The 14991-nt window shown below is 34.1% G+C and overlaps 1 protein-coding gene across 7 annotated transcripts; it reads left to right on the top strand.

The window, feature by feature from the left end:
* Positions 1 to 8668: 8668 nt before the first annotated feature.
* LOC107867505 (putative pentatricopeptide repeat-containing protein At1g77010, mitochondrial) lies at positions 8669 to 14826 on the top strand. 7 transcript variants are annotated; one of them, XM_047410948.1, is made up of 5 exons: positions 8669 to 11123; positions 11835 to 11906; positions 12000 to 12125; positions 12284 to 12461; positions 14540 to 14826. In XM_047410948.1, the coding sequence occupies exon 1, from the start codon at positions 9013 to 9015 to the stop codon at positions 11068 to 11070; it is 2058 nt and encodes a 685-aa protein (XP_047266904.1). In that variant the 5' UTR covers positions 8669 to 9012; the 3' UTR covers positions 11071 to 11123; positions 11835 to 11906; positions 12000 to 12125; positions 12284 to 12461; positions 14540 to 14826. The 7 variants fall into 7 exon arrangements, with proteins under 7 accessions (XP_047266904.1, XP_047266901.1, XP_047266907.1 ...); XM_047410945.1 differs by having other exon boundaries at positions 8669 to 11128; XM_047410951.1 differs by adding an exon at positions 14279 to 14343 and having other exon boundaries at positions 8669 to 11128; positions 11835 to 12125.
* The last annotated feature ends 165 nt before the right edge of the window (positions 14827 to 14991 follow it).

The raw sequence follows: 14991 nt of genomic DNA, 5'->3' as shown, positions 1-14991 counted from the left end.
CGTCAATTCCAGTGGACCTCCGCGATATTGGCGCATTACGGAATGGTCTATTTTCCCATTTGTCAAAATCCAGTAGCCCATCGCGATCTTACCGCTTCACTTTGGTGGTCAAAATGACATTTTAAAAGGGAACCGCGATTCCTCTGCATTACGCCAAGCCCTCAGTTCCCGGTTGTCTATTTTCAATGGCCCAACGCGATCACGGCGCACCGCGCCAGGTGCTTATTTTGGAAAATCTTGATGAAAATTAAAAGCTTCATCCAGGGTTGAATTGGCCTTTTCCCATAATTTTATTTCGTCCACATATGGGATTTAATCCCTAAAATCATTCTCAAGTCATTCTTTATTGAATTTTTTCCAAATCAAAGCATTTTCTCTCAAGGAAAAGAAAACCCTAGACCATCAACTTCCTCCCCAAGAAATTCAAATTTCCTCTATTAATTCCCCAAAGAAATTCAAGATTAAGGGTTCTCAATACAAGAACTCAAAGAATTCATCTTCAAAGCATCAATAGAGATCCAAGATTCAAGTTTTAGCTTCTAAGATCATCAATTGAGGTATGTGGCGTTATGAACAAGGACAATCCTTTTGTCCTTGTGCCCAAAACTTATTTTAATTCCAATTTTACTGAATTTTTATATGATTTCCATGAAATTCAAGTTAGGATTTATACCCATTATTGTTATTTACAAAGCTTATGAGATTCCCAATGATTTAGAAGTTAAATTCCATGGTTATGTTTATATTCTAATGCATATTGCTGAAATTTTCAGATTTTGAGTTGATTTATCAATATTTACATTATCAAGAATGGGCATTTTGGTGTTTTAACATGAGTTTGATGCATGGGTCATTAATCCCTAATCAAGATTTTTTGTGCCATCAGCACCCTATGATAAGATTATCCTCAGATTTTTGATAAAGATTTGACCTTTTTGGTCCTAAGCTAAGATAAAGAATCCACTTTGTTCATATGACTTGAGATTTAAAGAAAAGAAATAGCATAATTGGTTTTCTTGTAAACCCCTGTGTTATTTTTGAAGTGGTTTTCTTAAGATTTTGAGCATAAGAATGTGAGTAGTATTTAGCACCGAGATGGGTATGTTACCAAGGTTTCATGCCCCCAGAACTACGTGCCACCATAGGATTAAGATTATTCTCACTTTTATGACTAAGATTGTGATCACTTAAGATAAGAAGTTCTATTCTGATGGCAAGGGTAGAACAGCCCTACCTAACGGAGGCAAGACGTGGGACTCCATGGATGCTCACATGGTGTATGTCGGTTAGAAGAACCTCCCAAAAAGATGTCCCCTACTCTTAAAACAGTCTATTGGTTTAAAGCCTTAAGATAAAGTATTTTCCTTACAGCTTACTGGTAAAGATTTTCATAATAGTTTCTCAGAAAAGAATAACAGAAAGCTTTTATAAAACTAAGTGTAAAGGCTCACAAAGCTTACTAAAATTATGCTTTACAGAAAGATATTAGTTTCAGATTTCAGATTTAAAGAGTGAGTCCTTTCTACACTTAGACAGTATGATTTAAAGAGAGAATGCAAGTACAACTTTTAGAACTACATGTTATGACTCACTAGATTTATAAAGTATGATTTGTTACTCATGATCTTCAGTATATCAGATATTCCAGCTTATGTGAGTCATTTATATTTAGCATGCATTGTTTTACAAATTATGATGATTGATATTATGTTTTACTTATACATTCACCCCCATATACTTAGTACATCCTCAAAGTCCTGATCCACATATACGTCTATGTGTTATATTGTTTCATAATGTAGGTATCAGTTCAGTTGTAGCATGCATACCATATTCAGACAATTTGCAGCTTCCAGTCAGCAGGTGATGAGTCATCTTAATTTAAGGGCTCGAGTCGGTCATACAGTTTGAGCAATATTTTATTTTTCTTTATTCAGTCGTATTGATTTGGGATAGTTGAGGGTCATTTCCCGGCTACCTATAGTTAATACTAATAGAGGTTTCATAGACAGTCAGTAGAGTTAAGGTATTTGATTCCAATTTTATTTGTAAAAGTAGAGTTGTAATTATTTTAATTTAGTTTGGTATTGATTAGATTTAGAAAAGAGTTATCTTCCGCTTTTTCATCCAGATTTATGTATTTTATTCAGTTGCTTATGACTTATGCTAGTTGAAGGGTTAGCTTGGGATCACTTGTGGTCCTAAGCACCGTGTGACGTCTCGGGACCATTTTTGGGGCACTAGAATTATATATTGGTCAGTCAAGCTTCTCTTTTATGCTGGGAGACTATAACTTATCAGATCAACCTTGTTTAGTGTTCAAGCTTATTGGGCACAAATTTTTTTGATCCCAAGAAGGTCATGAAAGCCACTGAGAAAATCTGTAGAACTTTCTTATGGAGAGACTCTGTGTCTCTAAAAAGGCTTTGGTTTTATGGGACAAAGTGTGTACACCTCCAGCTGCAAGGGGTTGAACATTATAAATTTGTGTATTTGGAACAACGCTGCCATACTGAAGCAACTTTGGGATGTAGCAAGAAGAAAAGAATGTTTGTGGATCAGGTGGGTGCATAGTTACTATATCAAAAATGTGGATGTGAGTGCAGTCCAAATTCCCAGGAATGCTTCTTGGGTAGTGAGGAAGATCATTGCATCCAAAGATGATATATTACAAGGCAGCAACCTAGAGATCTGTATATAGTGTTAGGAGCAAATTAGAAGAATGAGAAGCTCTGGATCCAGAAGATGTACTTAACTCTACTACCTCAGCATCCTAAAGTTGAATAGAAGAGTATTGTCCTCAACATAACATTCATCCCAGATTGAAATTTATACTCTGGTTAGCTCTACAACAAAGGCTGGATACTATTGACAGACTGTTGAGACTAGGTATCAGTGTGCCCCCAGAATATGCATTTTGTAGGCTACGTGATGAACCTTTCATCACTTATACTTTGGATGTGCTATTACAAGAGAAATATGGAGCAGGTTATGTGTATGGCTTGGAATAAACAAAGCTATCCAGGACTAGAAAAATGAGATACGACTAGCAAGTCTTAAGGAAAAGAAGAAGAATGCACTAGAAGAGATCTACTGTTATGTATTTGCTATGGATGTTGCTGTTATAAGGAAGGAAAGAAACTGCATTAGGTTCCAGCAGACGAGGTTCACAAGTGCAAAAGTACTGAAGAAAATTGCTATCCATGTACACATCGGGGGTAGGGAGAGATTAAAATGGCTTGAGATGTTGCAGATGCTCAATACTTTTCCTTAGAAGATTGTAGATGCTTATAAATATGTAATATTCAGTATTAGGTTCATTATTGAGAATAGTAGATAGTCCAAATTATGCTACAGTGATATAATGTTCAAATTTGAGTTATATTAATGAGAATGTTGTGTTCACTAAAAAATATTGACAAATTATTAAAATCAAAGAATTTGTTGTTTTCATCTGATAACTAAGAAAATGATTTTAAAGGATTTGTTTCTTTTTTAATTTCTTTTTAGATGTTTTTCTTCTTCTTTTTCTTTATGTTTCAATCTTTTCTTGGTTGAGGAAGAAGATATTTTCGAACAATTGAGTGGGGTAGGGTTGGGGTTGGGGGTGGGGGTCTCCATTTTTTTCGACAAACACGGTGGCAGATGGTGGTTCTCATCTTGAAAAAACACAAAATGAAGAAGAAGACCAAAAAAAATTGACAAAAAAATGACCTCTCACGCACCCACAGTGAGTGTATACCACACGATGTGTCATGTGGGCAAAAAAGACCTAGGTGGATCAAATTTTGGATGGGTTAGGAGCCTGATAAGTACAAGTACGACCTAGAAAAAGGCTTCATTTCTACGATTATCTTCTCAGCCGTTGAAAGACTGATCGATAACTATAAGGGGAGCAAAAATCAAAATGTCAGTGTGCGGGAATGTGATTCGCCAAGCTGGGGAAAAGAAAGCCATTCGACCTAACCGGATTAGGAATATGAAGGCCTCTTTTTCGAAAAGAGACCGGGGAAAGAAATAGCTATGTTATTGACTGAACTCTTTTTTCTCATTTTGTTTGAAGCGGACCAAATAGAGAATGAAATGCATAAAAAAATTAGGGGAAGAAAGTCAGAAACTCTCTTTTTTCGGTTTAAGGGCTGCTCGCCCTACTGAATAACCAAAGGCTTTCGAGGCTTACACCTCCCTATTACACCAAACTTTAAAAAAAAACTTTCAGTACTTAAGCCTTTCAGCCAATAGAGTGCAATATCCTACCATGTGTTATTAAGTATTATTTTAAGTGTAAACAACATAAATCCCCTAGTTAATGAAAATAATTACACAAAATCCCTTCTTGTTTTCTCTCTCCCATTTTTTGCAAACATACTCATACATTCGTCCAAATATTATACGTTGGTTGAATGTATGATGTACCAGCTAATCCTATATTTAAGGTAAGAGAATCTTTAATTATTTTACAGTTCCTTAATTAAAGGCAGTAATTAGCTAACATTAACTCATTTATGGATAGAAAAAGTAACTGATATTTGAATTTCAAAAATTTCGTTATACATAATTTTTTTTCTTTTTTCTATGAATCACGATCTGAAAAGCCAAAAAACAACCACTTTCTTCTACATCCATTCTTCAATACTATTAAAATCTTCTTCTACATACATTCTTCAATACTACTAAAATTAATATGAACATCCCCATATTGTTGCGACATTCTGAAATTTGGAAATCAGAAATTAGTTATTAGTCATACAAAAGTGACGTAATAGTTATTTTGAAAAGTATAATTTTCTTGAAATTGGTTGCTACGATCGCAATGGAATTGGATATAGACGAAGTACGTAAAAAAATTGAAGTTAAATATGTGGTTGAAGAAAATTCTTCTCCAATTGTCATTAGCAACGACAATAGAGTGAGGGTTTACGTTGAGTTGAAGAAACTATTTTCTGGTTTGGTTAATTTTTCGCTTTGTATTTCAACTTTCGACAAATTCAATACTAAAGCGAAACAATCTAGAAAAAAAGGTATGATATAAAAGTGTCAATTTTATTTGTTGATCTTATAATCTATAGTAATAAGGTTTTAGAGGTTTTGAAGAAGTTTATGTTCTAAAGTTGGGTTCTATGTTTCTGAAGCTCATAAAGTTACGAATGTATAATGTGTTATTATACATTCATGCCAATGTATAATGAAACTGTGTCAGTCCAAAAAATGTACGGTAATATGGTATTAGACATTTTGAAGCAGTTTGTGTTTTATAGTTGGGTTTTGTGTAGTTGAATCATTGAATTACGAATGTATAATATTTGATTATACATTCGGACAAATGTATAATGAAAACTGGGGCAGTGCCAGGAATTGCATTTTGTCCATATATTTTTATTTTTAATATTTTTGTTTAATACATTGATTCAATGTAAAAAAATTAATGCAGCTATGTACTGAATTGTCGTAACAAAGACTGCAAGTGGGTCTTGAAGGCGTCTTCTATGAATGAATCAAAAGTGTTTGTGATAAAAAAAATTTGAGTTGGAGCATACTTACAGTCTTAGCGACAGAGTGCTGAATATTTTGGTTGCGACAACAAATTTTGTGAGTGAATTTACATCTCCAAAATTAATCAATCACCAGAGAATACCCCCCCCCCTCCGCGTATAATATGAAGAGATGAAGGTTGTTTACGGAGTCGATATTAACTAGTTTATTTTTAGTATATGTTTATGTACAAAAAAAAAAAAGGACACGAGTATTTTTCTTACCTTAAATTGTAGGATTCGTTTGATAGTGAACAAATTATATTAGGATTATAGCACGAGAATTAAATAATGATGAGATTATTTCACAGGTATATTACAATACTACAATTTACTCTTATGTCATGGGAATTCAAAATTTATACATGACAAAAAAAATCAATTGAAATTCCTCACTAATAGTAGGTTAAACTACATTAATTATTGCAAGTTATCTTTACATTATGGGTGTGTTCAATATCCAGAAAATTCATAAACTGTTTTCTAATTTTTCATGTTTGATTGGTTAAAATTTTTGAAAAACATTTTCTATAGAAAACAAGTTTCTTAAAAATATGTAGGGAATTCAAGTTCCACGAGTTCTAGAAAATATCTTTTTTTACAATACCAAACTACTAATAGGATTTTTTTTCTCAATATATCAGATTGTGGTTTGTCGATTTCCTTGGAACATCCCTAGTTAACAGTCATATAACCTAAGTAGTTCAAACTTGGATTTATGGGTATCTGCTACGAGTTGTGTCTTCGTATTCTTCATCACATAAAATTTTGAATTCAAGCATATAAATACGATTGTACATCAAGTTGAATTCAAGTTGTATAAAAGGGGCATGAAAAAGAAATGAGGGAACTCCGATCCTTTAATTTCTGACTATTGTTTTTTAGGAAATAAACATCAAGAAATGTTCTACTATGTTTGTAATGTTTAAAGGTTTGCAAGGTTAAAAATTGCTTTTTATATGTATTAAAATATCGATTTTAACGAATGACGAAATTCGTAACTAAACTCGATATTTGTTGAAAAAATACTTTGAGACTAATGTTGCCTTTTCTTATAATGTAATTTGAATATATTTTCTTGTTAGTTGCTATATTTTCTTCACTATCTTCTACTCCTTTTGTACTTGATATTGTTGTACTTGAGTTGCAGGCCTCTCAGAAACAACCCCTCTACCTCCACGAGTGGTAAGGTATGCATACGCTTTATCCGCCGTATTCCTCACTACATTTTACCCTCCTTATTCCTTATTAAATTTCATTGGATATGTTGTTGTATGCAGTACTTTGAATATAAACAACTAGATTGCATTATTTTATGTTTGGAAAGTACTTGTTGAAGCATCTTGTTCTTTATGTATTAGGCTATTTGCAATGGGTTGGAAATGGATTGCTACTTGTGAATTACACCGTTCAAAAGACAATTTTCTACAAGTAGAAACCTCGTCGCAGATACAATTAAGAATACAACAATATATCTAGTTTAATTTCATACGCGGAGTGCACAAATAAAAAATGAAGATAGAACTTAAAATTCTAGTACAATACACCATAGGCGTACCTGTTGTAGTTTACTGCAACACAAATTTAACTATCAAGAAACTGAAAAAGTATGAAGTCAATAACACGAGCTCTCAACGTATCCTCCAAGAGTCTGAATGACGCGCTCAGACTGACCATCGGTGTGTTGCTCCTAAGGACCTGTTATATACATGTATGAGGGCAACTTATATATTTAAAAATACATTGGAGTAATGCATAATAAAATCAGAACTTAAATAAATAATAGTTACACATGTATGATAGTAACTTATACATCTAACAAATTACATCAGACCCTAAATAAACAACGATTACACCTGTATGAGGGTAACTTATACATCTAAAAAATTAAATCAGAACCTTAATTAAGCAACATTTAAACATGTATAAGGGTTACTTATACATGTAACAACTTATATCAGACACTAAATAAACAACAAATACACATGTAAGATGGTAACTTATACATCTCAAAATTAGAATCAAACACTAATTAAACAACAGATAAACATATATGAGGGTAACTTATACATTTAAAAAATAAACTGTAATAATGTATAATGTCATAATACTGATTTTCACATTAAAATATGTATGACCTATATGCTTGTCCTAATGTATAATGTTACCTAATACAATATTAATACTTTATAACTGTTTAGATTTTCATAACTGCCAATATACATATTGAAATATATATCAGAATACCTATATTATACAATAGTAGGACAAAATAACTAATGTATAAATTATTATTATACATATGCCAACTTATACAACAACTTAAATCAATACCTTCGAAAGACGCGATCGACCAGAATCATCAAACTTCTTTTTAGTTGCCGCTCTTGAACCTAACTTCTTAATCTAGAAGTGTCAACTTCCTTCAATTTCTTCATTGTAACGGGGTCTTTTTGGTGCTTTGAACGATTCTCTGTGAAAGTCGGATCCTCTTCATCAAAATTATCAAGAACAGATTCGACGGAAATATCTTTTTCTTTTGCATCTAACTGAGTAATTCCTAAACTAAAGCTAGGAGGATAATTCATTACCAATTTACACTATATTAATTTAACAGTAGTGTTAAATCGAACTACAAAATAAGAAAATCAAAGATATATGAAAAAAAATGAAAAAACCGAACTACTGAACTTAAATATGATTGCACAATACGGAAATTTCATACAAAATCAGCATGCAACAAAAAAAAAACGAAAAAATCCTGAATTGGTAAAGTTGAAAAAAAAAATTAAAAAATTAATGAAGTAAATCATAAAAATCAATTAAAGCTTCAACACTTACAAGTTGGTAACCTCTAATTAGGGGTTACTTGTATTTTTCCGTGATTTAAGGGATTCAAAAATGGAGAAACGTACGGGTGCCGTAATGGGAGCATTTAGGAGCAAAAATCGAAAGCCAATAACGTGATTTTAGATGTATAATATTTAAGAGAGGAAAAATGGAAAAAAGAAATTTATGTAATTAGTTTGGAGTTTGTGTAATTACTTTACCAAATTGGTATTTAATGAAATAAGTTAACTTTACCTTTTGTCTCTATATATATATATGTAAATTTAGTTATTTTAAAGATGTCCGATCCGCAAATATGAATTAATTGAATTTTAATGCTGTATCAAACGCCCCAATAAAAAAAAAATTCAAATCTCAACTTTACTGTTAACAAAATTCCTTGAAATCCTAACCAGAAGACTGATTGTGATCAACTGCCTTTCCGTTTTACTTCAAAGTTTATTTTTGCTAAATTTCGTTGTTTCTTTAATCGATCTAAAATTTATGATTAGATAATCTATTATTCAATTGACAGAGAAAACTAAACTATATTTTCTAAATCTTGTAGCTCGGTTATAGAGTTACCTATCAAAAATAATCTTCTTGGTTGGAGTAGGAGGGAAATTGGAATGAAAATTTTGATTTACCTTAAATGGAGCTGGACTTACAATCGTGTGCTCGACTGCTCAATACAGTTAACAGCAACCAATCTCTTCCAAACGGGAAGCAACTCCACCTCATTTTCCTCAAAAGGGGCATCCTTCACTCTGCTTTAACAATAGCCAATCGCCTTCTCCAAATGTACACAAGGTGTGGACAAATGAATGATGCACAGTTACTGTTCGACGAAATGTCTCAAAGAAACTGCTTCACTTGGAATACTATGATTGAAGGGTATATGAAATGTGGAAAGATAAACAACTCTTTTGACTTGTTTCGTTCAATGCCGAACAAGAATGAGTTTTCTTGGAACATGGTCATTCTTGGACTCGTTAAAGCGGAGGAGTTGGGTGTTGCTAGACGACTTTTGTACGAAATGCCGCAGAAGAATGAGGTAGTTTGGAATGGAGTTATTCATGGGTACGCGAAAATGGGGTACCCTGGAGTGGGTTTACGCTTGTTTAAGGAGTTTGTAGAGTGGGATTTTTGTGAAATGGGTGGTGCATCGTGTATAGATTCGTTTGTTTTGGCGACTGCGTTAGGGGCGTGTGCTGATGTAAGAGGCGTTGATTTAGGGAAGCAAATTCATGGTCGTATTATGGTAGATGGAGTTGAACTCGATTCTGTGTTGGCAAGTTCTTTAGTTAACGTGTATGGAAAAGGTGGTGATTTGGATAGCGCGAGTTATATTTTGAATAGAATGAAGAATCCTGATAACTTTTCCTTGTCAGCATTGATATCAGCGTATTCAAACTGTGGTAGAATGGATGATGCTAGAAAGATCTTCGACTTGGTAACTGATCCTTGTATTGTACTGTGGAATTCCATGATAGCAGGGTATGTGGCATGCAATAAAGTATCAGAAGCATTACTGCTTTTTGAGGAGATGCACAGAGAGGGACTTATAGGGGATTCGTCTACTTTAGCTAGTGCATTGAATGTCTGTGCTAGTGCACATGCTGTTAAAAATTGTTTGCAGGTGCATGTTTATGGTTTTAAGCTTGGACTGCTGGATGACCTTATCGTTGCTAGTGCTCTCATTGACACTTACGCTAAATGTGAATGTCCTGATGAAGCGTCCAAAGTTTTTAATGAACTCAAAACACATGATACCGTCTTGCTAAATTCTATGATTACCATGTATTTTAACTGCAACAGAATTGAAGACGCTAGGCAATTATTTGAGTCAATGCCCTATAAGAGCTTAATATCTTGGAACTCTATGATAATTGGTCTCAATCAAAATGGTTGTCCAGTTGAAGCACTGGATCTTTTTTACAGGATGAATAGGATGGATTTTAGGATGGACAAATTTAGCTTTTCAAGTGTGATCAGTGCCTGTGCAAGCATTGCTTCAGTTGAACTTGGCGAACAGATTTTTGCAAGAGCTGTTATAATCGGCATTGATTGTGATCAAATAATTTCTACCTCCTTAATTGATTTCTACTGCAAGTGTGGTTTTGTTACTGATGCCAGGAAGCTCTTTGACCAAATGATGAAATCCGACGAGGTTTCGTGGAATTCTATGTTGATGGGTTATGCTACAAATGGTTACGGAAATGTAGCATTGGATTTATTCAGCGAAATGAGAAGTGCGGGTGTTGCACCGACATATATCACATTTATTGGTGTCTTGTCTGCCTGTGATCATTGTGGTCTACTAGTAGAGGGAAAAAGGTGGTTTTATTCAATGAATTACGATTACCACATTAATCCAGGGATTGAACATTACTCCTGTATGGTAGATCTTTATGCACGAGCAGGATGTCTTGAAGAAGCTGTGAACCTCATTGAAAAGATGCCATTTGAGGCAGATTCAAGCATGTGGTTATCCATTATGAGAGGATGTGTAGCTCATGGTAGTAAGATACTAGGAGAGCTGGTGGCCCAACGCATTGTAGAGCTTGATCCTGAGAATTCAGGTGCTTTCGTGCAGTTATCAAACATATTTGCTACTTCTGAGGACTGGGAAAGATCTGCTTTGGTCCGGCGGCTGATGATAGAAAAGAAAATCCACAAGAGTTCTGGTCGAAGCTGGAGTAATTTGTAAGAAATATGCAGTACAGGTCTCCTGATAATTATTACAGCAGTGGGAGAAGTTCGGTGAGGTTAATTTATTTTCCAGCCACCTACTTCAATATCATTTGAAATTATTAATTGTTTTTTTTTCCGTTTCATTCATGTTCTTGTAACAATGGTTTTCTTCTAATCTTGTTGCATTATTTTGTGAGCACATCCCAACTGAGCGGCTTTGTGAGAATTAGCAGTTTGTTTCTCAGATGTCTTGCCGAAAAGACTTGCTGCTGTCAGCTTCCAGCCTTTTCATTCAAGTCCGTTGGATATATTTGCTTATACAGATTAGTGTGTTTCTTTAAGTTGTGATCATGTTACTCTCTGTATATAAAGTGGTGATCATGTTACTATCTGCAATTCACGTTCTTGGAATAATGTAGAAGTAGATATGAAGAGTCTGTTCTGGTCACTAAGGGAAAGATACATGAGTTTAAGAAATTTGTTGGAGACTCTATAAGACTACAGTTTAGGCATCCAAGACTGCTCCAGTCATGCACGTCCTTTGGCAGTGCTGGCTGTGACATCCAAGGTGGTACTTCACATTGTTTAGGCCAGAATTCTGCAAAAATATTTTGACATAAATTCTGAAAATGAGGAGGAGAGAATTCTATTGTCTGGCAGAATTCATAGGCCTATAGGACCAGAATGATAGGAATTCAAAGCTATTTAGAAACTGTCTTTGTAGTTTTTTACTTTGTTATTCAAGCTAACTTTCACTTCTTTTTACTGATGTGGTGACAGGTTGGTATAGTGATCGTGGTTCATGGGGAAGAGAGTGGCCTGGTCTTCCCTCCTATAGTAGCAACAACTCAAGTAATTATTCTTTCTGCTCTCTTCAAAAGATGCCGACATTGATGAGATCTTTGATGCATGTTCTGCGCACGGCTAAAAACTTGAATGAATCAGGTCTTCGTGCTAAGGCGGACTTTAAAGAGAACTATTTATTACCTGGATGGAAATATTTTTCTGGGAGACTGAAGGGGGTTTCCACTTATGATTGTACTAGTATAAAAAGGCCTTGCAAATGACCAGGTAGGAACTGTAGTTTCTGTCTTTTCTTTCTACTTGCAGTTGTTTAAGAAAGTCAAATAGGACAGTAAAATTGAAATAATTTTTCTTTTGTTGTTAAATTTATTATTTTAGATATCAAATTGCTATATATTTTCTCAAGCTTTGTATTAACTTCCCAGGTACAAGCTGTTAGACACAGTGCAGCCAAAACAGATATTCCATGGCTAGTCTAGTTGAGCAAGTGAAAGATAGTCTGTATCCTCCAATATCTATTTGATGCTGCAAAACAAAAGTGGGATTCTTGCCTTCATGTTCTAAGAATCTGGGATGAATTTGCGGAAGCACAGAACCTTTAAGGTATGTACACTTAAAAGGTGGTTACATTTGAGGTGAATCTTATAATTTCTTTGTTGGGTTGGGTATCTTTGGTTTGATTTTTCGGTTGAGAAAAGAGAAATAATAATATAGAGCTGTAAAAACCAGATATATTTGTGAATAATGCTCACCTCAGCTTGTATCAGTTTGAATTTGCGCTATCTGTTCAGTTCGACTATTAAAATTAGCCAAGCTCAAGATATTTCAGTTCGTCTTCGTTAACATTAGCAAACTGGCCCACCCCTTATTCTCAGTTAATATACCAAAGTTACATAATTCACCATTTAGTGTTTTTGATTCCTAAATGCTAAGCAGTTGAATAAAAATATGATGTTTTATTTTAGCATGATTTGTAATCGAAAAAAATAAATTTTCTTTGACGAAGAAGCTATAGAAATAAAATGACCTCTCGACAAGTGCTAGACATATAACTAGCTTCAGTCAAATGAACTCAAGCTTGGCTCTTGGTTTGCATGATATTGAGCCGAGACCAGCTCAACTCGTAGAATTAGTTGACTTTAATTGAACCTGTAGAGTTCAACCAACAGCCCCCCACTATGTAGAAATGCACTGGGTTTGTTGTTGTTGTAGGGTTCAACCAAGCTCATTTATAGCTCATTCCATAGTCACTACTCACTCAGTTAACTAATCAAATTTGAAAATGCCCTCAAATTACCATTCTGACAAGTTTAATAATTTAAGGGGTCGTTTGGTAGAGTGTATTAGAAAATATAATGCATGCATTAGTTAATATATACTACTAATACCTTGTTTGGTATGTCTTTTTGCCTATATATAACTAATGCAAGCATTAGCTATACACTCTATTGTGTATTGAAGTGTGTATTAGTAATACACTCCATTTCCTATGTATTAGTAATACAAAGACTTTTAACACATGCATTGACTTATTAAATGACCTTAATACCTCTCAATTTTCCTCTCGAAATATTTCACAATTTCTTTTCCCGTCATTTTAATTTACAACAATGAATAGTTGATTTAAATAACCGCAACATATTTTTGCTTTGCTTCAAAGAGTCTTTAAGAAGATAAAAAAAAATTCTTGAGACTATTTCTTAATTTTACATCTTGTATTTTATTTTTGTTTCGACTATGTTAATCCGTCAGCGTAATATTTCATGCGCAAAGACGAAGGTCTTGCAATTAATCCTAAATTTCTATATACTAGTTCAACAATACTAATTATGTTTAAGTTGGCAAAAGAATTTTATTGCAAAAAAAGTGTACAAAATCAAAGAAGGGTATTTTTGTAAACAAATACTTTTTTTAGAGAAATTATGTAAGATACATTATTTCTTATATATCAAACCAAACAATGTATAAGAAATAATACATGCATAACTAATACAAGCATTACTACTGCACTATATTCTGCATTATTCTTATACACTCTACCAAACGACCCCTAAGTGCTTTCACAAATTAACTCTAGAGGGAAAATCAAAATCTTTTGTAAAGGAATAGAAACGCCAGACAGCGAGAACTAATCGCCTTGTAAAAGAAACTGGTCTGGAAGATTCATTTATCATCAGTGAAGTAATTGACAGTGACAGGTGTGCACCACCCGGAGACACTACAACTGAAGAATTCTCAATCAGGTGAAAAAAAAATCACATAAATATAGCAGTATTCCAAACAAGTCACCACCATTTTTCTAGAAAGACCGAGGGTAGAGACAATCAACACTATAATTGCTGCCAAGCAGCCTAGCAATGCCCGAAATGGACATGTTATTCATCAATGCTATTCACGTCCAGCTCTGTCCCTTTTTTCAGGAGGAAAAAAGCATTAACCAAGCTATAAAACAGATGACTAAGGCATAATGGTTTTTGTTCAGCTGGTACAGCCTTTGTTCTTGTCTTATCGTACTTAGTAAAGCAACCTTTTTTCCACTAAACAGTCATTTTTTTTTGCCTGAGTAGAGCTGGCTCGAGCAGGACTTGCTTTACTGAATACTCGGAATTTGGGATATCTGTTTCTATTACCACTTTTAGTTCTGTCTTGAGTATTTCCCAATGCTGTTATATATTTCATAGGCAAAGAAGAAAAAAAGGAATAGCATGCTGAATCTTTATAGAGGAGATGTGATGTTGCTGTGGAACATGTCAACTGATAAAAGAATGGTTTAGCTAAACGAGGAAATTGGTTAGGACTGCATTTAAAGCATCCTTTGACTGCATTCCCGAGTTTTGGTACGTTTGTGTAGTAAGTAATGATTTTGAAAATCCTTTTGGCAACTGATCTAAATTATTTCTTCTTTTACCTTCTCTATACATACAATTTATTCCTGTTTTATATATTTTCTATAATACTTTACATTGCATGGTTTTCACTTTGCAAGTTAAATTCAATCGCTGTAACGCCCCTCAATTCGGGCTACAATATAGACCATGATTTTGATGCGTTGTTAATCCCGAAGCCATAAAATCCTATGCCAATACGGCATGTTAATTATTGTGTAGCATGTGAATCCACTCAAGCTTGAATT

Source organism: Capsicum annuum, chromosome 4, assembly GCF_002878395.1.
Source record: "Capsicum annuum cultivar UCD-10X-F1 chromosome 4, UCD10Xv1.1, whole genome shotgun sequence".
Taxonomy (NCBI): domain Eukaryota; kingdom Viridiplantae; phylum Streptophyta; class Magnoliopsida; order Solanales; family Solanaceae; genus Capsicum; species Capsicum annuum.
Note: the sequence above shows the minus strand (reverse complement) of the source record. Positions and strands in the feature narration are given on the sequence as shown.

Excerpts from the sequence above, each read along its gene's own strand:
- LOC107867505 (XM_047410948.1), top strand. The coding sequence starts at position 9,013 with ATGGAGCTGGACTTACAATCGTGTGCTCGACTGCTCAATACAGTTAAC.